This window comes from Mustela nivalis (assembly GCF_964662115.1).
Source record: "Mustela nivalis genome assembly, chromosome: 3".
Taxonomy (NCBI): domain Eukaryota; kingdom Metazoa; phylum Chordata; class Mammalia; order Carnivora; family Mustelidae; genus Mustela; species Mustela nivalis.
In genome coordinates, this window is record NC_139022.1 from 35,462,777 (window position 1) to 35,489,922 (window position 27,146).

A 27,146-nucleotide genomic window follows, 5' to 3' on the forward strand; every position below is an offset into this window, starting at 1 on the left:
GAGAACTCTAGACGCCAACAAGGGCTTAAAGGGGCCCAGGCTTTGTGGAACACTAGAGAATAACAATCAGTATCTAACAACAACGGGCACCAAAGGTCAGGAGCAAAGGGCTGCTAAAATAGCCAAAAAGGCAGTAATCCCAGATAGCATTTCAACACGGAAGCGAGGTGAGTGAAGGTTGGCAGCCTGTGAGGGTGCAGCCCAGGCCCACTGCAGGCAAAAAGAACAGCAGTGAGGTCAAGGTCACCAGCGGAGTAAGCAAGGACCAAGGGGAGAGCCAAGATCAGAAAAGTTTTTGGAAGTTTGACCACACAGGGCTTTGAAGTCAACGCAAGAGTCCAGTTTTCATGATTTTGATCAGAAGCTACCAGAAAGTTTTGAAGGGAAGTGAAAGTTCTGATGATATTTTTTAAAAAATCACTGCTGTCTGGGGCTCCTGGGTGGCTCAGTGGGTTAGGCCTCTGCCTTTGGCTCAGGTCATCATCTCAGGATCCTGGGATGGAGTCCCACATTGGGCTCTCTGCTCAGCAGGGAGCCTGCTTTCCCCTCTCTCTGCCTGCCTCTCTGCTGACTTGTGATCTCTCTCTCTCTCTCTCTCTCTCTGTCAAATAAATAAATAAAATTAAAAAAAAATAATAATCACTGCTGTTTGGACAGAGACCATAAAGGAAGAGGAGCAGAAGCAGGAAGACCAAATCAGAGACTTAACAGTCATCTAGGTAAGAGGTTACTGTGGTTTTTGTTGGAGACGGGCTGAGATGTGGTCAGATTGGAGATATTTCTTCAAGGCAGAGCTAGCAGAATTGGCTGGCTGCTTGGATGTTGGGTCTGAGCTCAGAGGACCGCAGGAACCTCGAGTGTGGTAAGGAAGGGCAATGAGGGAGAAACAGAAGGGCGGACTGGGTGCGTGTGGTACCCCCCAGATTCTGTCTGGACATCCTAAATTCGAATACCCATCAGACTTCTAAGCAGAGCTGTTGAGGAAACAGCTAGAAATATGCATCTGGAACTCGGGACAGAAGGAAAGCGAAACACTGGGAGGCACCAGCTTATGGATGTTATTTACAGTCATGAGAGAGGATCTGGGATGGAAACTGCTTTGGGACAAAGTATGGCTAGAAAGAGACTATGTCCAAGCACGGGGCGCTGCGGCTCGCCCGCGAAACTTCAGCGGCTGGGAAAAGAAACAGAAACCTAGAGACGCAGGAGGAGGGGCCGGGGAGAAGGAAGGAAATGCGAGAGAATGTAGCTGCCTGGAAGCCAACTGAAGAAAAAAAAAAAAAAAACATGGAAGACGAGGGAGCAACCACCCGCGTGGTGTAGTAAGGTGAACACCTGCACAGGGGTGGAGGCAGCCTGCGAGGAGAGGGCGCAGGAGGAAACGCGAGTGGAGCCTGACGCTGCGGAGCAAGGCTTCCATTCAAACAGAGTGCTGCTTTTGGTTTCGTTCTTAAATAAAGGGACGGCTGGGACCTCGCAGGGGACGTCTGGGCGAGGGGGTGTTAAAGGACGAAGAGGTTCAGGAGCAGGTCCTTGTTAAAGAGATCAAAGCAGCGCGAGGAGCAAATGACCACAGACCAGGTGCCCGTGACTCCGCCGCCTAAGCGTGACTTCAGGTTCGGCACAGCGGACGCGCGAGCGAGGCGGGCCGGGGTCAGGGAGACAGAAAAGGCTCCGTCCAACACGCTCTTCCGAGCGTTCACGGGCCTCCTCTCCTGCCCTGACAGAGTCCTTTCCCCTCTTCGGTTCACGGCCGGACAACCGGCTCAGAGCGGCCGGTCCGAAGTGCTCTTACCCAAACCCGCTTCTGGCCAAGACGCCGGCCAAACACAAAAACCCAAACCGCAAGCGTCAGCATGGGTTCCGCGGGTCCGGCTGAGGCTCGCGCAGGACGTCTCGGCCGCCTGCTTCTGTTCTGAGGTTTTCCCCCCCAGAAACAGGTGTTCTGGTCAGAAGGAAACTGGGAAGCAAAGCAGAGGGCTGCGCGGACTCTCACCGCAGAGGGAGGAAAGCGCCCGCCGGCCCCAAGCCCCGCTGCCCCGCCGCCGCTCCCACCCCGGCGCCCGCTACTCGCCTGCACAGCGGCGGCCACCACCACGCCCCGCGACTCCCTAGTCTTCCTCACCCCACCGGGCGACGCCGCCTGCGGCTACTTCCCGCGCGCCGCCGGGACTGAGGGCGCGCGGCCCCGCGCACAGGCCCCGCCCCTCGCGGGCCCACGCCCACCGCGCCCGCGCGCCGCGGGGAGGGCACTGTGCCCGGGTCCGGCACGCAGGCCCCGCCCCTCGCGTGCCCACGCCCGCCCTTTCCGCGCACCGCCTGAAGGGAGGGGTGCTCCGGTCGGGCGCGCAGTCCCCGCCCCTCGCGTGCCCACGCCCGCCCCTTCCGCGCACCGCCTGAAGGGAGGGGTGCTCCGGTCGGGCGCGCAGTCCCCGCCCCTCGCGTGCCCACGCCTGCCCCTTCCGCGCACCGCCTGGAGGGAGGTCCAGCGCGCAGGCCCTGCCCCTCGGGTGTCCCCGCCCACCGCCCCCGCGCGCCGCCGGTTGGGCGGGGTGCCCGTGTCCACCTGGCGCGTCCTTGCGGGTTGGCGCCAGGGCGCGAGCCCGCAGAGTGTGGCCCAGCGGCAACCTGGCCCAAGAACCCGTCTGGGTCTCTGCGTGGAGGTACGAGAGGGCCGGAAGTGGTGGAGCAACGGCAGTAGCGTGCGGGGCACTGTCCCCGAGGCCAACAGGCACGCTCCATGCGCTGTTGCTGTTGCTTTTTAATGTTCCCGGGCGTCCTGGCTCGGAGGCGGTGTGTGCGGTCGATGCCAGTGTGTCTGCTCCATACAGATCTGGGTGTTGGGTTGAGGGTTGCAGCCGCTGCCTTCGCGCATCCCGGACTGGAGTCCCTAAACTCTGAAGGAAGGAATCCCCAGGCATACCCAAACGCTAAACACTTCCCGAGGTCCTGCCGCTCTCCTGGTCCTCAAGGCTGCCCCCTGGCTTCTCCTTCCCTTTGGGGCCCCCTCACTGACTAGTGCTGTAGTTGGCCGCATCCCTGGGGAGGGATGCGTGGCGCATCAACCCCTGCGAAAAAGCTGGTTTCCTCTCTAGGGTTTCTTCCGCCCAAACGAAACAGAATGGAATTCCGCTGAATATGAACGGAGAACAAAAATGCAATCAAAAATCATAAAAAGCTTTATAAAGCCAAGTATCTAATTCTACCCTATCTATCTCAAGACCCCAATCCTACTCGTACCCTATCAACCTAGTTCACCAATCCTCACTCCCTGCCAGAATTTCCTCTGCTTGTACTTCACCTGATAATCCTTCATATCAGTGCTTTTCAGTTTTTTTACTGAAATACCACTAATGACAAGTTTGAGAAACATTTATTTTCCCATTCACCACCACGTGGCATGCATAAATCAACCCTGAGTCACCAGTGTCAAGGGCAAATTTACTTGAAGTGTTCCATTTTATATTTTAAATCGATCCAAATTTGCATTGTTCTTTGTAAATATTCATGTGACATACTAAGAAAATGTGTTAAATTGGCTATGATTTTAATTGGTTTTCTCCTCAAATTATCAAGTTTACATTTCGAGAAAATGCACTAGTCATTTATGCCACAAATATCTGGTATCATCTCTGTAACCGGCAGGAGGGATATAGCGTCAAGAAGACACACGAGGTTCCAGTCCTCATGGAGATTTTGAAGTCTAGTCCAAAAGAAAGACAAGAGGTAACAACAAATAAGGCAACTCAAGATCCAGTCATTGGTCATGGTGAATGAATGACTGATATGAGCAAAGTGGAGAAGAGTGCTAATTAAATCAGGGAAGAGATGCCTCCTCCCCACATGTAAAATGTTTTTCTTGTGGCTTCACACCCCTGAAATGTTTGGCATTAAATGCTGTGTTTTCAAGATCTTGAACCTCTGACCTCTTTAGCTTACTGCACCATTTTCCTGGATATCTAATGTATGCCCAGCATACCCACACATAATTAGGTAAGGATGGAAATGACTTGAATATGATTAAGGAACTTGACCTGATTGACATTCATAGATTATGGCACCCAATACAATTTTAGAATACATATTCAAGTACACAGGGAACAGTAACAAAATCAGACGGTAACAAAACTAGACCATATTTTTGGCCACAGAGCACATCTCAACAAAGAAAAATCAAAACAAATTAAAAAACTGAAATACAGATTTTGGTCTAAATATTACTAAAAATACCATATATTAGACCTTGTGGGTTATAACTAAAAATATAACTAGAGGGGATTTTTAAAAAATATTTTGTTTATTTATTTGACAGAGAGAGAGTGCACATACAAGTAGAGAGGCAGGCTGAGAGAGAAGGGGAAGCAGGCTCCCTGCTGAACAGAGAGCCCCACACAGGGCTCAATCCCAGGACCCCGGGATCATGACCCAAGCAGAAGGCAAAAGCCCCAACCCACTGAGCCACCCAGGTGCCCCTAAAGGAGAATTTCTAATCTTAAAATTATGTATTAGAAACCAAAGCCAATTAAAAAAAAAATGAAAAGAAAAGAAAAAGAAAAAGAAAGCCAGAGAATCAACTTTCATCCATAACAAGAAATTGGGGTTTGGGGGGGGGGGACAGGAAATTAAATTCAAAGGGAGAAAAAAAATGTAAATAATGAAAATAAGGCCAGAAGGCAAAGAAATAGAAAAAAGTAACTGAGGATCAACAAGAGTAAAAGATGGTTCTTGGAAAAGACTAATAGAATTAGTAAGTACTGGTACAACTACTCAGGGAAAAAAAGGGACAAAAAGACACAAATCATACTAGAAGTAAAAAGGAAGCACTGCTACACTACAAACTGTAAGAAATTTTAAAAGATGAAAGATATTATTAACTTCATTCCAATAAACTAGGTAAAATGAGCTGGGAGAGACAGTTATGTGCCTCTGCCTCTCATGTTCCTGGGTGTCTTGCTGGGTTCATCAAGAACGGAAGACCCTGACTGCTCCTTAACTGAGCCATTTCCCAGGCTGGTGTTTATAGTGAGGAGCCTTGAGACATGAGGGGATATCTCCCTCCAAGACAAAGAACAGGCTTGCTTACTGCTTGCTTTAAAAGTGGTGGGTTCCTCAAGTTCCATGTTCTTCAGACATGACCCAAACCCACTGCGTGTGTAGCACCCACCTAAGCCTCTTCGTGTCACCCTCATGGGATGTGTGACCAAGAACCACTGCAAATATGCTGATGGTTGTACTTGTTGCTGTGCCATGGGTAACCAAGTCCTTTGTTTCTGTGCCAGGAGTCTTGTGTTTTCTGAAAGCACCGATTAAACAGCACCTAATTACTAATTTATTAGATAATTTATTAGATGGTATGTGGGCTAAAATCAAATCCCAGACCTGACAAAATGGACAGCTGGGATTCTAGCGATTATCTAGAGTAAAGATGTCAAATCTCACTGCTCCCACTGCCCGCCACGCCAAAAAAAAAAAGGTAAACTGGAAAAAATTGCCAAGCAATCATTTGAGGATTCTGGAAATTGACCAAAGGCAAACAACAAACTGAAAATCATTTATTCATTTTTCAAAACTCTGCAAATTGTGGGCACAAGTAGTGGGAGTCTGTTGCATTCTTTCCAGAAGCTTTTCAGATCTCCCAAACCCCCCAGACTCCCCACCTGGGTTGGGGCCACACTGGGCCAGGAGCTCCACTGCTGGAGAGAGCTAACTTGATTTGCAATGGTTGGCAAAAAGTCCATTCTTAATGGCGCTGGCAATAAAAATTGCAAACTTGGGAGGAAATGAATAGGGAAAGCCCCCAGCTGCGCCAACCTGAAGTTGTGGTCTCGCCTGAGGGGAGAAGTAGACCAGCGGACTAACCAAAAATTTAACAGGGAGACCCTGGAAACGAGAGCCAATGAGGGTCAGGATAAGCTCTTCCCATATCTCTGCATGGCTAGGAGCCTACCTACATACACACAGGGGAGACACCAGCCTGCCCCTGCAGCTTTCTGCCCTTGAAACCTGGTTCTAGCGCTAACCGTGTGACTGTGGGCAGGTCGACTCAACTGTTCTGTGTTTCGGTTTCTTGGCTGGTACCATGGGGGAAAAAGCACTGTTCAGAGGAAAAAATAAATTAGATCGCCTGAATGTAGAATACAGAGGAGCAGTCATGCAGTATTACAAAAGAGTTTACCATGCTTCTCAGAATGTGGTATAACACTTCATCAGAATCCTTGCAGGGGGCAGGAGGGGGCAGATTCCAAGACTCATTCCAGAACTAATGAATCAAAGTCTCAGGGTCAGGGGAAGGAATCTGAGAAAGGTCAGTATTTTACAAGTAGACTAGTTGATTCATCATCTCCATGTTTGAGAACTACTACTTTTAGGTATGATATTCTAATTTTCTGTTTAGTGTCTATGTCCAGAGAAACTATCATATTTATGCTAGAACCCCCAATGCCTATCCCACAGTAGATATTTCCTCAAGCATCTACTGAATGGTAGGGAGTTTTATCCTTAAGCTAATCAACACCCAACCCTCCAATTCTTGCAATGCAGAATAAATAAAAAATTGGGCTTAGACTCTAAACCTTTTTATTTTTTATTTATTTTTTAAAGATTTATTTATTTGACAGAGATCACAAGTAGGCAGAGAGGCAGGCAGAGAGAGAGGAGGAAGCAGCCTCCCTGCTGAGCAGAAAGCCCGATGTGGGACTCAATCCCAGGACCTTGGGACCATGACCTGAGCCGAAGACAGAGGCTTTGACCCACTAAGCCACCCAGGCGCCCCTAAACCTTTTTATTAATACAAAAAAAGCTAAAATTACTCTAATAGTGCATAAAGCAGTGATTCTTTAAAATACTTGAGTCATAGACTCCTTCAAAAATGTGATGAAAACCACAAACTCTCTAGAAGATTAAAGATGTATGTAAAATCTTGTAAATCATTTCAAGGGGTTGACCCCATGATAAACTAATCTTTCACGTGAAAACTGACCTGTCCGTCTCCTGGAACAAAACAGTAAGTTCTTGTCTATCCCCAAATCCCTATTTCTAGGGGTAAAGCACAGAACATACTTGGCACTGAAGAGATAGTTGTTGAATGAATGAAATGAGTCACTCACTGATAAATGGGTACATAGCATCTGGGGTGGGGGTTACCTGGAACTCCTTCCTTGAGTCACCCAAGGGTGCAGTAGAGAATCAACGAACAGAGGTTACATGTCTTGTTTAAGAGCAGGTGTAATCTTGGATTTCTGGAGGTGGTAATGAGAAAAGAGGTCATTTGGACCAGTGTTCTTACTGAAGATGAAACATGAGGAAAAAGTTAAGCATCTGCTTGAAGACATAAAAGATAGGATTTACCAGGTCAAATTAAGGAAGAGGATTAGAGCTCAGGAAACAGTGCCAGAGCTCTTTTGCCCCTGTCTAAAGGAATTAGTGGAGAGGCAGAGGTGTATTTTCATCAACAATTAGAGTGGAAAGGGAATGGTTGGGTTTGGTCTCCACCCAAAGACTGGAGCCCAAGGTTGTAACCTGGAGTGGGGGTACAGAGTGCAGTGTAGTGGATCACCTGGAGGGGGACAGAGACTCTAAAGCCTGAGGTTCCAGACTGCTAATGACCTTAGGCACTTGGCAGAGAGAAACAAAAACCTCTCAAGGAAGATGAAATCACCCAGGTCTCAAATTATTTCTTTTCCTTTTTTCTTTCCCCCGCCAGGGTTTCCAAGCAAACAATTAAAGACAATGCCAAGACAGCACTGAAGACCCGTGGCATGAACTAGAGACAGCAGAAACAGAACCACAGCGGGCTTTAGATATTGGAATTATCAGACACAAAGGAGAATGTATGGAAATAAAATCCTCGCTTTAAAATGCAGCAAGGAACTGGAGACCATAAAATGTCACAGAGCAGATAAGAAAAAGAACCTAACCAAAACCAAAACCAAAACCCAGACACAGAATTAAAAAATATAAAAACAATTTACAAAACTTAATGAGACCAATGGCCAATTAAATATAGCTGAAAAGTGAGTTCATGATTTATAGTCACAGCAAAAGAAACCATGTAGGATACAGAGAAAATAAATGTAGAACATCTAGAAAAATGAGGATACAGGAAACACACCAAAGAACATCTAACATGTGTTTACTTGGAGCCCCAAAAGTCAAGGAGAGAAAATAGTGGGCAGAAGCAATATTTAGAAGATTGTAGTTGAGAACTTCCCAGAACTGATGTATCAATCCACACAGCAAGATGCAAAACAAAATCCAAGTGGAAAAATACAATGAAATCTTCACAGTTTCTAAAACTGTAGAAAAGTAAACACAAAGAAAAAACCTTGAAAGCAGCCAGAGGAAAAAGATCCCGTTAATTTCAATGGAGCAAGAGACTAATAGTTAACTTCTTCATAGCTATGATACTGACGCCAGAGGCAATGGGAAGATAGCTTCAAGATCTTCACCCCCAAGAGAATTCCAGGCCCAGAAAAAAAATTCCCTTTAAGAGCGAAGGAAAAAGGGGCGCGTGAGTGGCTCATTCAGTTCAGTGCCTGCTTTCAGCTCAGGTCATGATCCCAGAGTCCTGGGATAGAGCCCCATATTGGGGGGGGGGGGTCCCTGCTCAGTGGGGAGTCTGCTTCTCTCTCTGCCCCTCACCCTCGTGCTTTCTCTCTCAGTCTCTCTCTCTCTCTCAAATAGATAAAATCTTAAAAGAAAGGCAGGATGGGGGGTAGGAAAAATAAAGACATTAAAAAAAAAATTCAAATGAATCTGCCACGAGCCAAACGAACTACACTAAATTGTTCCAGATGGTAGCTCAAAGACCCAGCAAGAAACAGAGAGCAAAAAAGATGGCAAATATATGGGTAAACCTAAATGAATACTGACTATACAAAACAACAGTCATGACTTACATTTAAAGAGATACAAAATATATGACAACATATAAACTGAGAGGGAGGTAAATGGAGTCATAAGGCAATGGTCAACAAATGTCAAAGAATTCTGATCATGCAGAGAATGTATATCATTATTAAACAATGTTAATGTTATTGTTATTAAACAATGCATTTATCACTTAGCTTGCTATGTCCTGAAATTGAGACCTCTAGTTCCAAATAGATACAAATAAAAATGAAATCATAAAATTCTTTGAAATTAATGAGTGATTAAAAAACAGATAACCAGACGTGCAGAATGGAGTCTATGACAGGCAGAATTCAAGACAGCCTCTGCACTCCCTCCCCATCCCCATAGTCATACCCTTGTGAAGGCAGAACCTACCAACTTTCTTCTTATCAACAGATTGGGCGAAGGTAAAAAGATTTTAGAGATGCCGTTAATGTCCCTATTTTGTTGGCTCTGAGTCAAAAGGGAGCACCTTCTGGGTGGTTGTGACCTCATCAGGTGAATCCTGGCTGGCCTTTTCTGAAAGAGACTCAAAGCAGTGTCTCTCTAGCCGGCCAGGAAGCGGCATGCTGTCAAGTACTGATCCACTTGAACGGAGAGGCAACCTCTAGTGGCGGAGGGCTGCAGGGAACTGAATTTTGTTAGCAACCATCTGATGCATGTGGAAAAGGACCCCAAGCTCCAGTTGAGAATGCAGGCTAGGTGACTCCCTGTGGCATTCTTGTGAACCCCTGAACACAGAACCCAGCTAAGCTGTGTGCAGAGACACTAGGAGAATAACAGAAGTATGCTACTGGGGACAGGCAAGTTTGGGGTCACTGGTCACAGAGCACAGAAAATGAACATACAGCTAAAGTCTCATTTTAAAAGGAATCCTAGTTTTGTTTTGTTTTTAAGATTTTATTTATTTATTTGACAGACAGAGATCACAAGCCGACAGAGAGAGGAGGAAACAGGGTCCCTGCTGAGCAGAGAGCACGATGCAGGGCTCTATCCCAGAACCCTAGGATCATGACCTGAGCCTAAGGCAGAGGCTTTAACACACTTAGCCACCCAGGCGCCCCTGGAATTCTATTTTAAAATATATATTAGACTAGGAAGTTGAAAATCTGAGTTAATATTGGTGACAAGTAATACAGAAAAGTGACAGATTAGTTTGTTTAGTTGAAACCTGGGCTAATTCCAAACTTTGTACAAAAATGCCAAGGAAGATGACAGCCAAAATCTCGAAGAAAAGGTATAAAGACTTGTTGTACCAGACATCAAGAATTTTAAAGTCTTTTTAGTAATTAAGGCAATATGTTACTGATGTGTGGACAGACTGACCAATGGAACAGAACAAAGAGCCCAGAAATAGACTCCGGTAAATACAGGCATTTATTGATGACAGAATTGGTACGGCAAATCAAAACAGAGAAAGATGAGCAAGGAATTAAGAAAAAAATGAGAATAAGGTTATATATCTTAGCCTGTATGCAAAACTTGACTCAAGTAAAAAACAAAATTATACTTAGCTTAGAAAATGGTACAAAAGAAGATATTCGTGACTCCAGGATGAAGAAGTATGTCTTCAACAAGACACAAAACCAACAACAATAAAAAAACAAAAGCTGATACATTCCATTAGGTGCAGAAAGATAAACAGACTGTTAGAAAATATTTGAAACAATTATAACCAAAGGTTTAGCCTCCTGAATTTAAAAGGGGATCCTGTGAACCAAAAGAAAGTCAAAACAATCCCTTTTTTAAAAATGGGCAAATGATTTCAACTGGGACTTGACAGAAGAGGAAATCCAAATGGTAAGCAAAGCTGTGAGAAGAAAACAAATGAACCCTGTGGAAATGCAAATTATGCAACGCCATGTAGAATATCAGTTTCTTTAAAAACATATACATGTATCTAAAAAAGCAACCAATATACATTAAAATGGTTAGTGGGATTACGGATGGATTGTAGTCTTTGCCCTATTATTTCTCAAATTCTTAGATGTTGCCTTTACACACACACGTCCAGGAGATGTTTGAAAGTCTTCAAGTCTGACAATACCAAACGTAGAACCTCCCCCCTGCTGCTGGTCAAAGCACTGATTACAATCGCTTTGGAAAAGTGAGATATGATCTAGTAGAGATGAAGATACACATACTCCATATGCAAACAGTTCTACTCTTGGATGTATTATTCTCAAGAGATCCTACACCAGGCACCCAGGCAGCTCAGTCGTTAGGTGTCTGCCTTCAGCTCAGGTCATAATCTCGGGGTCCTGGGGTCGAGCCCTGCATCGGGCTCTCTGCTCGGCGAGGAGTCTGCTTCTCCCTCTCCTTCTGTTTGCCTCTCTGTCTACTTGTACTCTCTCTATCTCTTTGTCAAATAAATAAAATCTTAAAAAAAAGAAAAGTGGCTTGAAAAGAACTACTACACAAAACTGGTAAGAATAAAAAGAAAAATAAGAAAACAATTTTCATTACCATCAGAACATTAGTTATGCCTAGTGGGGAAGGTCAAGGATGTAGTCAGTTCAGGACACACAGAAGCTGACTACAGTGCTGGCAATGCTGCATTTAACCTTAGCACTGGTTATATGAATGTATGCTTTAAATTATTTCTCTTTAAATTATACATATTTAATGACTTCTGTATTATGTCAGATTTTACAATTTTAAGTTGAAAATCTTATTCAGGCAATATAATACCAACTCTTTAAAATATATATATATATGCACGTATCGATAAAGTAACCGAAATACACCCAAGTGGATGGTGGATTGAGTGGATTTTACTCTTTGAACTATTGATTCTCAAATTCTTGTGCTGCCTTTTCTTTATTTAAGTAGTAATCACTAGTAGTTACCCGCACTAAGAGATTGTACCAGACCAGTGGTATTTCTGGTAAATCCTGATTCCAGCAAGTAATATGATCACTTCTGATATCTTATGGATAAAATGGAGAGATATGGACTGAAAAACAGCGCATTTGGTGCTTTAGGGATAACATCCTTGTATTTCCTCCCCAAATTTGGAAGCAACCATGACAAAGAAGTTAGATCAAACATCACGTTTATTACTAACAAAGTTAACATGTGTTTTCAATACGTAGCAACGGAGACTGGCTAACAGTCCATATCCCTGAATTAGAGATTAATCCATGTAATCACCGGCCTAGTTAGACAACCATGGGCAGTTAAGTCTTTAGATCCGTTATGTTCTCTTTCACTTTGAGCATCCTAGAACGTCTTAAGACTCCAAGTCGGTTCACTACTTATGCAAATTGGTTGCCCTTAGAGCTATCCTGTCTCCTTCAACTAAGTTAAGCTCCTGGTCATCTGACTGTCTGACTCACTTTTGAAACTTCTAGCAGACTATGAAGTACATGGTAGATAAACACTTTCACACTTGTGTTACATATCATTTAAGAGCCACAGAACAGAGGCTACAGTGAGAACTTTAGAAACTAAAGATCAAGAGACTAGAACCGGACCAATGAGAAAAATAGAGCTATTTATTAAGTACTTCTATGTGATAGGCACTGATGCTAAGTGTTTCACAAACACCTCCCATTATAGTAGAAATTATCTTAGCAACAGATGAAGAAACAGAAATACATGGAGTTCATAAAATCCTTTGTGTGAAGTCACACAACCATGATTTGAACTTGGCTGTAACTCCAAAGCCAAAAAGCCCTGACCTGCTGTTGAGCTATACTGAAATTAAGCCAGAGAAACCTTTTGAACTCTACCCCTAGCTGGGGTGTGGAAGGCAGTGCCAGAGTGGCTGGAGAGGGCTCTGGAGCCGGACTGCCATGGGTCACACCACTGATGCTCAGGACTGAGATACAGGAAGGCTCCTTAACCTATTGTTGCCTCCATCTCCTCATCTGTGAAATGGGAAGAATATCCTTATTGCCAAGATGAAATGTGTCGCTACAAGTAAAATACTTAGCATAGCACCCGACACAGGGTATGCGTTCAATAAATATTAACCTAGTTTTACTGTTCCTTCTCTGCTACTTTTGTTGAATTTTGCCCAGGAACCAGAACATCTCCTATGACTGCATTATGAAGGGGAAGAAAAAAACTTGAGGAAACTTGGTCTTGAACAACTGCAGTTAATTTACTTAAAACAAATGAAGAGCTTTTTAGGGAACTGAGGGCTTAATTCCTCTTCACCCAAACTTTCAGTAAGAAATACACAAAGGCTAAAAAGGAGGTAGTTTAGAGGTGGTATTCTTCTTTATCTTTCTTTCTTGGCCAGCCCCTGAGATGTTTAAATGAAATACCAAATAAAAATCACTCTCTTGGGTGCCTAGGTGGCTCAGTCAGTTGAGCATGTGTCTCTTGATTTCAGCTCAGGTTATGATCCCAAGGTTGTGAGATCGAGCCCTGAGCTGGCCTCCACACTGGGTATGGAGCCTAATTTAAAAAAAAAAATAAAATAAATAAAAAATCACTCTCGCTACAAACTATAGCCTAAGCTGCAAGTTTGTAAGGAGCTTTAAAAATACAAATCCGGACAGAAACAAGTGAAGTCAGTTTGTTGAAAGTTGTTGTTTTTTTTTTTTTTTTTTTTTTTTTTTTTTTTTTTTATTCTACAAGAATTGATTGGTGCAATCCCGGAGAACCAACATCTGTTTAGAGAAATTTTTCTTTTCAAAAAAGTAAATGAAAACCCCCTTTGAATTATTTATATATTAACTTGTTTAATTTTTTTAAAACAATAGTCATAGGGTCCGCTTTGTCTTATTTAACTACAAATGTTACACATTTACAAACTGAAGCAAAAATGGATGTACAGAGATTTAAATGAAATCTTTCAAAGATAAAACTGCTTTTCAGTACACTGTATTTTCAAAGTTGATTATCGTATCAGTCAGGTTGAAAGCTGTGAACCACAAACCATTTGTTTCTTTAATAGAAAAAAGAATGTTTAGATTATTAGCAAAGTAATATCTTAACACAGCTGGAATTTTAGTAATAAACTTGTGTATCAAGTCCTTTTCCATTATTTATTTTACTTTAAAAATATATACAGCTAGTGATGTTAAATATATATTCTGAGCCATCTGTCTAAACATAAATATTTGGGAAACTCAAACTGTTCCAACAAGTTATGAAAGGATTAAAGAAAAAAGATGAGCTACAAATTATATAGTAGGAGGAAGAAAGAAAAAAGGTCTTGACATTTATGTCTGGATAGAGATGTATTTTCTAATTTATCTATACACACCCGGTTCAGTACTGACAGCCATCAAACTTGAACCAGTTATATACAGATGAGACTAAGCCTGTACTATCTTCTACAGTAGGTGACAGGGGCGTTTCCAGAAATTTTAACAGGTCTCAAGAGTGTCATCAGAAGTTATTTATGGTAGTAGTCCAGTATGATGAGGTTTTTGATAGGCACAGACCAAATGACTGCATTACTTTTGCTAACTCCGGGCACTGATGGTACCCAGCTCTGCTTCGTTATGGTGTTAAGTGTCTGAAGGCGACAGAGCAGACAGGCAATGAGAGAGAAGGACATTGGACATACGCCCATGCTTATCAGCCACATTAAAGCTAGTGCTGAAAATGTGCAAATCTATCTAGAGGGATACTTACAAAGCTGCAGGACAAACCTACTGCAAGACCCCAAACAGGTAAATCTGCAAAATCTTAGACTTCTGTTGCTGATACACAGTTTAAAGAGTTGCTATTTGGTCTTAGAAATTTTTAGAATTCAAGGGTTGAAAACGGGTTCATCCCTTGCTACATAGTGGGCATCTGAAGTTAGTAAGCATGACAACTGTGAATTCATTTTGTTCTTACATGCAGAAGCATATATGCTTTTCGAAGACGGTTAAAGACAGCTTAGCATTAGGAATTAACTTCTAGTCCGCAGTGATAAGTGACTCGAACTGCTATTCAATCTGTATGCTAGCTTTGTGTCACTTACCAGAGTCTCTACAATAGGACAGCCTTGTTCAGCACTCCACAGTCTTGGGTGGGGGAGGGAGGCAGGGCAAAAAGCAGCTGCATTTTTTTTTTTTTAAACAGCAGAAAAGCTTTAAACACCTATAGTTTCGCATTTGTCTCGTATTCTCTTCTGGAATACCTGAACAAATCTTATTTCGATCAGCTCAGTCTACACAAATTATAAAATACAAACACAGTCTAAACCCTATAGTGTACAGAATATGCACTGTTTAATATTCATTAAATGAAGTACAACTGATGAAGATTATCAAATAAGAAACACACAGCATTCTAAAGTTTTAAATCATCTTGGGATGGCTAACCAGAGATTGTACAAATTACATGTGCAAGACAAAAACCAAAAAACCAAACCAAACCAAAACAAGAAAGAAAGAGAAAAAAAAAAAAAAACAAAGAAACTGACTTCTCAGTGCATCACACCCATCAGGATAAAATATATGGCACTTTTACATTACAAATATTACAACTGTTAATTTAAGCCAGGAATGACTCAGACATTGAAACAACATTAGGGCCCAAACCAGCCAATCAAAATGTTAAAATGAAACAGACCACCTTTTGTCTCTGTAAAAGCACTGGAAATATAATATGTGCCGATAACTTGCTAAAACTTTTCTCATTTCATTTGCCTCCCATTATAGAATCTTTTGTTTTTCTGTAATTACTCTACCTGTTTAACAGTCTAATTTTTAAGGCCTGTATAAACTGTTACACTATTGAAACATACTATTTTCCCTGTGGTAAGAATGTCTTCATGAAAAAAAGAACATATCTGCTTGTAAGTCATAGAATAAACACAAAAACCAAAAATCTGACATTTCCCAAACTAGCAAGAAATAAATTATACCATGATGCATCAATTTAAAATTATATCAATATTAACTAACATTTCCATGGTGGCCCCCTCACCCCCAAATTAAACAGTGCAGAATAGGGCCTGGGCTACAGTAAATCACGTTTGGTTTTCTGAAAAACAAAACTTTACTATAAACAATTAAAGGGTAATTTTCTTCCTCCACAACACACAAGACATTAAATTGAAGGTTTTTAAAATATCCACTACCTATAAGAAAAGTACTTTTAAATGGCTAAAAGGAATCAAAATACCAAAGTTTAGTGTGCGAAGAGTAGATAGAAACAACCAAGAAAAGATCACTGGTGCTGACTATTTAACGAGGGGAGCCCAAAATAAGTTCCAAAGTTTTTCTACCTTTACAAATAAAAAAAGGTGTCCTTTCCACAGTTTGGGGATATGCACGGTACATCCCCCCCCCCAACAAGTGTATGAGGAAGGTTTAAAAATGTTGCCAATATTAAGTTCTTCGGTACCTACAATTAATTAGAGGACAGCAATATTATGGTGGCAATGGTGTGTCAACTCTCAAACCGTAGTTAGGATCCAACTCGAGTTGTGGTGGTTCTTTTATCGGAGAAAAAGCTTTTCAGGAGAAACACCTGCCCTATGCTGACCACCAGGAGAATGAGGGCTTCTCCTACGGACCAGTAGGCCACTCTGGTATTTAGGTCTTCTGCTCGGCTTCGGCCTTGAGCTTCTCTCAAACGGAAGTGAGTCTGATAGTCGATGACAGACTTTAGAGCTTCGTGAATGGAGACACAGGCAGATTCCATCTAAAGAGAAAGATTTCCAGTTAGTATGTGTAACTCATCTTTCAATCTCATCTCCATTCCTCATCTGATTAGCTGCTACTGAAGTGGCTCTGGCTCGCTCACTCGTGCAGGCCAGTGGTGCTGGCCATGCTGCCCTCCTGGCCATGCCCCTCGAGGGGAACTCCTGAGGCGGAGATTCAGGGAGGAGGTGGCTTGCGCCACCTGGGAAAGTCACAGCTGTAGCAGCGCTCAGGTGCTAGATGGAACGTTGAGCTAAGAGCAGCAGGAACACTTAGCAGTTATGGTTGGTGGTGACAGAATTTCAAGTTCAGGTTCCTCCATGAGGAAGACTTAGGAGGATGAGAATGGCAGGTCAGTAAATTTGATGTCTACAAAATAATATGTCTACAAAAATAAACCAAGTATGACACAAAAATAGATTGAATCAGTCAGAGTTAACGATTTTAAAAGAAGTTGAGTCTGAGAGTGATCGGTCAGAGCATCAAAGTCGTTCTTTTTTTAATTTATCCATTTGCTAAATATGTCTCCTTCCTCCTGCCAGTCCACGGAACCTATAGGACCATTCTCGATGGGAAGAAATTCCAGCTTCACCATGTCATAGTCTGTAAGCCGTCTCCTGACAGCACCTCACCTTTCTACACGTTCGTCACGTGATCTGCTTCGAGAAGGGTTGAATGTCTAAACTTTCTTTTATATGGCAGAGTTTAGTATTCTTCTACTGCTGAAAACTTAATTTTAGTGATGAAATACACACTTTATTATTTTTATATGTTTATCATATAATTATATGTTATTTTATATAACATATATTATCTATCTATATTAGTATATATTATTTAATATTATATAATATATACAAGTATATATTATACAATCATTAAATTATTAAATTATACTTGTTCTATTTCACAAACCATGTATTAAGAATTTTTTAAATAATCTGAGGGTTTTTTCCCTCATCACTACAGAAGGAACGTGTATTATGCATAGCCATACAAAGGAAAAATATTTTTATGACAGAGGTCAGAGGAACACTGAGTGTGGGAAGCATGGGGAGGAAGGTGGTGAAGATTACTACTTTCCTGTATTCTGGAATATTCTCCACTAAATGAAGTTCATCCTAGCAACCTTCCAACGTTCCTTTCTGCTCCTCTCTCTCCTTTTGGACCCCAAAATCGTTAAGCTAACTCAGTCACTATAATACCTCTACGTTACAAAGTTATTTGGACTCATGTCTCCTAACGTGTTTATAACTTTTACAGCTTCTTCCCTCTTTTTACTAATAAATCCACAGAATCTCTCCAGAGATTCTGGGAATGTTTTTTTCCTGCCTTAATTTTAATGAAAGAATATAGACACTGGAAAAGAATTCAAACATTTAATTAAGTTCTACCAAAGTATGAAAGAAATCATTTATAAAAATATTCCATTAAAACAGTTCTAATAAGTGTGAGAAATTATGTGGTCCACAAATTGCAGGTGTCTATTAGAATACCCGACATCTTTGCTATTCTTGTTTAGGCATCAAGGAATCAAAGACTAGCAAAAATGTGCTAAAACGAATGCCTTCCAATTTGTGGTAGAGGGCTACAGATGTGCTTCCAACAATCTCTACTTTCCAAACATTGTCAGAGTGGTATGCGGGCTAACCCTGGAAGTATGCATAGAAGTAAGGATCTCACACAAATTCAGAATATTTAAAGATTCCCTGAAGCCCGACATGGAGTGAGGGTTAAGAAGTGCTGAATAAAAGAAAATCACACAAATTAAGGGACCAACTGTATGGATTCACATAGTTTTTGAGACAGAAAATGTAGGGAAAAAAGGGAAATGCTAAGCAGAAACATTCACCTTCAAGTTCACATTCAGAAGAGCACAGTCCAATGAAACCTCATGTCAGTAAAGAACCCACGGCTAATCTTGTTTCACCAACAAGCATTCCTCACCTATTTTCCTCCCCGCTCTAATTAACTTAAGGCAAATCCCCTGTGTGTTATCATTTCAGTGATACTCTAACACTTTATACTCATTTCTGAAAGGCAACCCTGAAAACTGTAAACCCAGGGGCATTATCGCCCATAAAATAATCAAAAATAGTTTTTAAAATGTTTCAATTGAAAGTTAATGTTCAAATTTCCCCAAGTATCTCAAAAGAGTTGTTTCCAAATCGGAATCCAAACAACTTGGACACAGTCACTTGATTGGTGTGTCTTTTAAGTCTACTTGAATCTTTAGGTTCTCTTCCTGCTTCTTTCTCTTCCTGTCTGTTGGAAGAAATGGGTCCACCCACCATCCTGCAGCAATTCCAACATCCTGGATTATGCTGACCATGTATCCTCATGGTGTTCCTCCATCCTGTTTTTCCTGTAAACCGGTATTGGAGCAACAGACTTGAAGGGATTCAGACACAATGTTCTGGATAGGAACACCTTCCAGACAACGCTATGTACGTCCTCAATGCAAAGACACATAGAAGACACACAATGCCTAGTTATCTCTCCATCCGGGATTGGTCATTAGGTTGAGGTGCTATCAGTGTGATCCAGTCACTGTAAACCTCCCCTCAAGCCTTTCACCTTGTGGTTTAGCAGGGACCCGTAATCACGATCTACTCCAAACCCATCGCCTTCCTAACAGGTGAAAAACAAGAATTTACAACAACTCTATAATTTTTCTGCATTTACCAGCTGCTTATTTTTTTTCACTATAAGGTGTGAACAGCTGCTTTGTAAGTATCACTACTGTATGAGGGACTTATTAGCTCTTTGAAAGGAGAAAAGTTAAGACTAAGAAAAAATAAAAAATGTGAGATGAATAAATGGATAAAAAATACCAATTGTTGGGGCGCCTGGGTGGCTCAGTGGGTTAGGCCGCTGCCTTCGGCTCGGGTCATGATCTCAGGGTCCTGGGATCGAGTCCTGCATCGGGCTCTCTGCTCGGCAAGGAGCCTGCTTCCCTCTCTCTCTCTCTGCCTGCCTCTCTGTCTACTTGTGATCTCTGTCAAATAAATAAATAAAATCTTAAAAAAAAAAAAAAAAAAAAAAACAATTGTTGGGGTGCCTGGGTGGCTCAGTGGGTTAAGCCTCTGCCTTCAGCTCAGGTCATGATCCCAGAGTCCTGGGATCGAGATCCGCATCGGGCTCTCCGCTCGATATGAAGCCTGCTTCCCCATCTCCCTCTGCCTGCCTCTCTTCCTGCTTGTGATTTCTCTCTCTCTGTGTCAAATAAATAAATAAAATCTTTAAAAAAAAAAAAAAGTAATTCCTCATTATACTGTTAAAAAAAAAAACAACAACTGCTTTATTACCACGTATTTCTTATATTTATCTATTCAGGCTTTGAGGGCAAGCTACCTTCCTATACAAATTAAAATTCATGAAGGTTCAGTTATAAACAAGGGCCCCAAAGATAAATCTTTTTACAAAGCAAAGTGCTGGGATGCCTGGGTGGCTCAGTCGTTAAGCACCTGCCTTTGGCTTGGGTCATGATCCCAGGGTCCTGGTATTGAGCCCCGCATCAGGCTCCCTACTTAGCGGGGAGCCTGCTTCTCTCTCTGCTTGCCTCTCCCCCAGCTTGTGCTCTCTCTCTCTCTATCAAATAAATAAATAATCTTTAAAAAACAAAACAAAGTGCCATTCTTACAGGATGCTAAAATTCTAAAAGCACGAGCATGTAAATACATCCCGTTAATGCTTACAGTAGGTTTAGGAATTAAGGTTCTTACACATTATTCAAAACTGCCTCTATGACTTTGGCCAACAGACTAACTAGAACCTGGGATGAATGAAATACCAGTTTAAGGTCCTAACAAGTAGAATGAAATACCAGTTTAAAGTCCTAACAAGTAGAAAGTAAACAATTCCTCCGGATACCCAACTGAATATCTTTTAGATACAAACTAAGCTCAGACTACATTTAAACTGGAAATTAAAGAGCCCTTCTCATCACCTGAGCAGCATCTGTTCATTGACTTTCTATTTCTTTCCTTATCTTTCTCTCCTTAAGGTCTTCTTCAAAATAAAATCCAATCTACCTTTATCTTCCTTAACTATTTTTTTTTTTAAGATCGATTGATTTATTTTAGAGATGGAAGGGGCAGAGGGAGACAGAATATCCTCAAGCAGACCCCCGAGCCAAGTGCAAAGCCCTACTCAGGACTCAATCCCAAGACCTTGAGACACTGAGCCAAAATCGAGAGTCGACTGCTTAAACAAATGAGCCACCCAGGCGCCCTTTACCTATTTTCTGTTAGATGGTTTACCACTAATATTTTACTTTATTTAAATTTACCACTAATATTTTACTTTACTTAATATTTTACTTTATGTTACAGCAAACACTATTCAAAGAGCAGCGTGAATTGACACTAAACACTGGTATAACACTGCCTGTGGCGTATTTATGCATCAATTAAGGCATCATTTTATTTCCAGTTAATGAAATCACATCCCTCCACGCCTTCACAATGTGTGAGCACTGTCCAGTCTTCCTAAACTTCTTTTCCCACTGAAGTGATCCTCCTATTTTAAAGTTTATTTTCTTTACACCTTAAAAGTTCGTAACATCCTTTAACAGTGGTTTTCACCGAAAATGTCCAAAGTTCTCTGTGAAGGGCTTAATCTACTGTAAGAACTAAGATAGATCTTAAAGACTATGTAAAAGCCTCAAACTTCTGTGTTTGTCAGTAAGTTAAGGCATATTAATTTATACTTCCCCCTCTTTAAACACACCGCTATATTGCTGACGTTTTATTTACCTGGGTAAGAGCACTGACTCGGTTCTCACTAGGAAACAAAGGTGGGTCTTCTCCAACTTGAAAATCAAAATAGACGGTTTTGTGTGTGAAAGTAGAAAATTCATTGCTGAAACAAAATTTGTATGTCCCATTTTTGGAGGCTGTGAAGGTAAAGCTATCATACTGTTTCTTCATCTCTTTGTATAACACATTACCATCAGGATCTTCTAGTCGACAGTCTACATCATAGTGACCCCCAGTAATCACCTGTAGAGAGAAGGGGGGGAAAGGAAGACATCATTGCAACTAATGAGTTTGAGAAAGTAACCCGATTTCCTGTTAAAATGACAATAAGGCTATTGGCAAAGGATTTTTCCTACCACAGGCAATTTTACTTTTTTTTTCAATCCAGCAGGGGATGGAGTTTGGGAGGCAGATGTCAGTTCAACTGAAGCTTTATAGAAACCAAACAAATTTCCTTATGACAAGAGAGGGACTAGCTAACCAGCCAGGCAAGGTTCTAGTAAAGGGAGGGAATCACTCTGTTCTCCCAATGACCCTACAAGAGAGGGATCTTGCTCTCCATCTGACAAGCTGAGAAATGGAGTTAAGATAAGCAACCTACCCAAGAGTGCTCATCTAGCAAAAGGCCGAGGCAGAACCTGAATTCTAAAGTCAGACTCTTGTCCCTCAAGCTCACTGTCATGTAATATTCTCCCTCCCCAGGGGCGCCGGGGTGGCTCAGTGGTTTGGGCTGCTGCCTTCGGCTCAGGTCATGATCTCAGAGTCCTGGGATCGAGCCCCGCATCGGGCTCTCTGCTCCGCAGGAAGCCTGCTTCTCTCTCTCTCTCTCTCTCTGCCTGCCTCTCTGCCTTCTTGTGATCTCTGTCAAATAAATAAATAAAATCTTTAAAAAAAAAAAATATCCTCCCTCCCCAAATCTCCCGTGGTTTCTTCTCAGCACCATCCAAGCACACACAAGGATAATTCAGTAAAGTAGGAAAGCAGACCGGCCCCTGGCATGACACCCCGAGCATTATTTCTATTACAGAACTTTAACTCATTTTACTGACGAATTACAGACAGGTTTGTTTCATAAGTGCTTCTATAAGTCAGTTATATGGAATGTGATACATATTTTGTTTTGAACTCCATTATGAACTGAATAGACTTCTGGGGTATTTAAGAGTTTATCATTATTTTACGAATTTGTTCTCCAAAGAAACATTAAGGACTAAACTATATTGTCTGTACACTTGTGATGAAAGCAACAACAAAACAGAACAAAACAAAAGCAAACAAATTTTCTGCTTATCTGGAAAGCCTGTATTTTAGAGCAAGCACATTTGGAAAGAAAGCTGGGGTGGGGGAGGTAAATGAAATGTTCTGAAGAGGATTCTGGAGCTGTTTTCAAGGGCTTATGCTTAATCAGTTACAGTTTATAGGCCATCGGGGTTGCACAGAAGGGGAGGGAAATTTTTCCCGAGGTAATGGGACGGGCATAGTCAGAAAAGGATTAGGGAGGAGAAAGGCCTCCTTATAGGAGGGAGAAATAAGCGGGAATAGAGAGAGGGACATAAGAAAGAAAGGGTGTAAGTTGCAAAGGTGGGAAAGATATGAGAGGCAAGCGTTTGAGGGCTCCCAAGCACCCGAGATGGGAACGGGGGTGGGTACAAGCCTGTACTTTCAGGCTTGACCCCTCTTGGTAAGCTTAATTATGACTTTATAGATTTGTAGGACAGCGATCCAACTCTGCACTTCAAAGAAGGCCTAGCTGCTAATGTGACCTTTTGTCACACAGAAGACAAGATAGATAACTGAACTAACTACAAGATCATTTTGATAATTAAATGAAGTATAATTGTGTACTGAGGGAACTGCAAAAATAGGCATATATTAACATAAGGATATAATGTTTTGACATAAAAAGCGTCTTAACAATTAGACATTTACCATTCCTCCAAATGTCAACCTTTCCTCCAAGTGAAAATCATGACTTTTTTTTTTTAAGATTTTATTTATTTATTTGACAGACAGAAATCACAAGTAGGCAGAGAGGCAGGCAGACAGAGGAAGGGAAGCAGGCTCTCTGCTGAGCAGAGCGAGATGACCTGAGATCATGACCTGAGCTAAAGGCAGAAGCAGTTTTTTATAAATCCAAGTGTTCACATGTGGCCGCTGTATTTGATCATCAAATGTGTACACAAATGGAATAGGGCCAGAATTGATCATCATGCCACTTCTCCTCCACCAAGCTTTAAAACAAATAATCTTATTTCAGATTTAAAAAGTACCCCTTCACAATCTGTCTGGTCACAGAAATTAGAAACTGGGAATTATTCCGAACTAAGTGTCCCTACTTGTCCAGTTCTCACAGAAATCTCTTGCCGTTACTGCCTCTCTCAAATTCATCCCATCTCTTCCATTCCTAATCCAAGGCCTACCCTAGACAGGACTAAAGGCACAACTTCCTAAAAGGTCTTCCCACAACCCGATCTCTCCTCCCTCCAAACCAGGGGTTCATTCTCAGCTTCAGCTCCCTTAGGGCTGGATAATTCTTCATGGGAGGGGACTGGGTGGCCCTGGGCCCCGCAGCCTGTTGAGCAGCCTCTCTGGTTTCCAATCCCCAGATGCCAGTAGCCTCCCCACTTCCCACGTCGGGGGTGGGGGGGCAACCTCCCCACCTCCCCATCCCTCATTCACTTAAAACCTTTTCTCAATTCCTGTGACCTCCAGAAAGTGCAAACAATGCCAAACCACTCCTCTGCAGCTCCTTCAAGGTAGCCTTGGCACCTCTTTTATACCCTTCCTCATTTTGTGTTCCAGAAATAGCAGAGGGCCAGAAGGTCTCTGAACCAATCTGTTCTACACCTGCATGAACAGCCACAGGTTAAACAGGTCCTGTCTGTTAAAGAATCAGGACCCGCAATGGCAATGCTTACCAATCTACAGCTTATTACAGGAGAAAAATAGAAACTACCAGAGTCAAAAGCTGTCTCACAGAAAGAGTTTGGGAAGTTAGGTGTGGGTTCCTTCGTCCTCCCTCTGTGAGGGCTGAAGCCGGACACAGACTCTCAGATGAGGAAGCACCCAAGTGTGCAAAGTACCAGTGAGCCAGTAAACCCCAAATGGAGGCCTGCCCGGGTTTTTTTTTCCTATTTTGCTGGTCACATTGAGATATTCCTACCTAGTAACTAGTCTTGACAACACAGCCTTTTAGGGGGGCAGTTTCAGCAAGAGTGTTTCATCATCAATCTGTTACCCATAAACAGTGTTGACAAACTGGTAGGATAGACCACTAGTGCTACTGGATCCACAATTACAAAGCAACACTATTACTCACCGTATTTCGTGGGGGCTCAAGCTGATTTCAGGAATTGAGTCTCACAATCTACCTGCCTAGGATGCCCTTCCCCCTCTGCCATCTGGTAGAGTAAGTTCTGTATCTCCTAGACACAGCTCAAACATCAACCCCTCAGCTACCTTTCCCTTGAGGATTCCTCCTCCTTTGGCTAGCACTGTACCAAGTGTGCACTTTCGCTCTTGCTTTTAACACTGCATGACGGTAATGTGTCCATGGAAGCTCCCGGAGGTCAAGGTCAGTCTTGTTGATCTTTGGGAAGTGGTGTATATTATTAAAGGAGTTGAGAATTTAACCTAGAACTGCATACTGATTCTGCTCCTGGCTAAGTTTTGTGACCCTGTTTAAAGCTTCTAAAGCCTCCGCTTTATAAGTAAAAAAGAACTGTATCTATATTCTGCTACATAAAAGATCTAATTTTTTTTTAGCCTGGAATAGTAGTGGTAGTATTCTCAGCACCAAGCACAGTGTCTGATGCTGACACCCGAAACACACTCACACTTCCGTAATGCCACCCCTGCTATCTTCTTTTCCGTCCCCTGGCTCTGATCCATGAAGTTAAACAAACCAAAGGGTGATCCTTAGCCTCCCTCCCTTCACTCACAAAAGCCAAATCACCACCAAGTTCTTGATTTCACCTACTAACTTCTCTCCAATCCCTTCACTTTCCTCCTTCCCCACAGCTCCCATCCTAGAAGGCTGGCCCACTCTAGTACTCTCCGCATCAGTCTTCCACAACCATTCTCCAACACTCTAATATCTCTACCTGCACAAGTAAATAAATATCCATATAACTACCCCCAAACACCTGGATCACAGCACTGCACTGCTTAAAACCCTGAGAGCTCTCCCAATCTCTTAAGAAAAACTAAAATCTTTAACGAGGCCAGCAAGGCACATGGTCTGGCCCCTGATCTCCCTTCCTCTGGCTCCTTATTCCTAACCATACTGGATCTCTCAGTGGTCCTCAAAGACCCAGTCACTCTTGGTACATACCAGAGTATGTACAACTAATCCTTTAGACTTGAGTTTAAAATCACTTCCTAAAGGAAGCCCTCCTCGCTCCCAAAGATAGATCATTTAATCTCCTATTTTCTGCTCTTAAAGCAGAGTCTTTTTTTTTTTTAAAGCAGTCTTTTTTTTTTTTTTTTAGCAGAGTCTTGATGAATGAGCAATTACTAAGAAAAGCGTAGGATGGCGGGGGGGGGGGGGGGGTAGGATGGGTAGGGAATCAAGCATGATGGCAGTGACCCAAGCTTTTTGAACCACTTCTGTAATGACCAGCACCTACCACTCAACAGCTACTCATATGTTAAGTCAGCCTACCAAGGAAAATAGAAATAAAGACTATTGTAACAAACTTAATAAACTACATTCTGTGAATTAAAGTCCGTTTTCTATAAAATCCCCAAGACAAAAAGGGGCCTCTCACTGATCACACCTCTTCGTTCTACACCTTCGGCAGGTGCTCACCAGGCCTCCCACGGAGCTCTTCCCATGACAGGGGGCAGAATTCACCTAGAGTCCTAGTAACATCAGTGGAAAAAGATACTGGCAGTCCTTCAAATCTGATTAAAGTGGAGGCGCGGGTCAGGGAGAGCAGGGGACGGGACACTGAGCGCCACAGAACAGGAAGAACTTTTTCTTAAGAAAGGAGAGTCTTTCAAGGAGGGAAGTTCGATGGGCGTTGAAAGGCAGGCCACCGGAGCATGGAAGGGCAAGTCACAGCTACAAGAAGCATTTCTGGAATCCACGCATCTTCGTATCTGGTCTAAAATGGCTCTCGCCCCAGGTTGAGAACAAGAAAGGCCAATGCCCCGCACCGGCTACCTAGGGGTGAGTCCTGACTCGGCCAAAGAAGGGAAAAACCACGGCAGGAGGGAGGCAGCAAGCAGGCTGCAGCCCCGACCCCGGAACCGCGAGCTGAGGCCCCTGGACTTCGAGAGCACGGAGTACCTGGAACTCGAGGGTGCACTTGGTGCCCTGCGTGATGTCCTCGTAGAAGCACTGCTTGGCATTGTCCGGCAGCTCGAAGGTGATCTCGGAGGCGCCGCCGGGCCCCGGCACCAGCAGCAGCAGCGCGAGCAGCCTGCAGCCCCAACGGCCCGCGGCGGCCGCCCAGCGCTGCGCGGACCCCGGCCCCGGCATCCCGAGGCGACGGCGGCGGCCTCAACGGAGCTGCGGGGAGACGCGGGGTCAGGTGGGCGCCGACTCGCCGCGCGCGGCAGGCCTCGGCCCGGGCGGCCCGCGAAGACGCACGGCAGAGTCGCTCCGAGCCTCGGAGAGATTCGGGAGGAGGAGCGAGCTGCTGGGTGCCGGCGAGCGGTGCGCAGGGACCGGGGCCTGGCGCCGGGAACGACCTACAGAGCGGAGATAAGGCCGGTACGGCACCGGCGGAAAAGGCCCGAGATGGCCGGAAGTAGGGCGAGCGCCTGGAAAAAGGGGGCGGGGCCTGAGGCACCTGCTCCAGCAACCCGGATGTGCTCTCCCCGCGCAGAGGCGGAGAGGCGTTGGAGTGTGTACGTGGAAGCTCGCGAGACGTCGGCTTCGGGGCCGCCG

At 43.3% G+C, this 27,146-nt stretch overlaps 3 protein-coding genes across 4 annotated transcripts in view; 1 reads left to right on the plus strand and 2 right to left on the minus strand.

Moving 5' to 3' along the window:
• The window catches only part of TICAM2 (TIR domain containing adaptor molecule 2), a 20,683-nt gene extending 18,428 nt beyond the window's left edge, over nt 1–2,255 (minus strand). For both annotated transcript variants that reach the window (XM_082725062.1, XM_082725061.1), the window contains exon 1: nt 2,075–2,255. The gene's annotated coding sequence lies outside the window, so the exon portion shown is untranslated. The remainder of the gene's footprint in view (nt 1–2,074) is intronic.
• Nucleotides 1,567–13,792, plus strand: LOC309860913 (uncharacterized protein; the record flags this gene model as incomplete). Its single annotated transcript, XM_082723354.1, has 3 exons — nt 1,567–1,860; nt 1,935–6,368; nt 7,703–13,792. 2 exons carry the CDS (start codon nt 1,567–1,569, stop codon nt 2,763–2,765), a joined length of 1,125 nt encoding a protein of 374 aa, XP_082579480.1. The 3' UTR covers nt 2,766–6,368; nt 7,703–13,792.
• Nucleotides 13,570–27,146, minus strand: TMED7 (transmembrane p24 trafficking protein 7). Its single transcript, XM_082725063.1, has 3 exons — nt 26,544–27,146; nt 21,248–21,493; nt 13,570–16,491 (listed from the first exon to the last, which is right to left on the minus strand). The coding sequence occupies exons 1-3, from the start codon at nt 26,733–26,735 to the stop codon at nt 16,255–16,257; spliced, it is 675 nt and encodes a 224-aa protein (XP_082581189.1). The 5' UTR covers nt 26,736–27,146; the 3' UTR covers nt 13,570–16,254.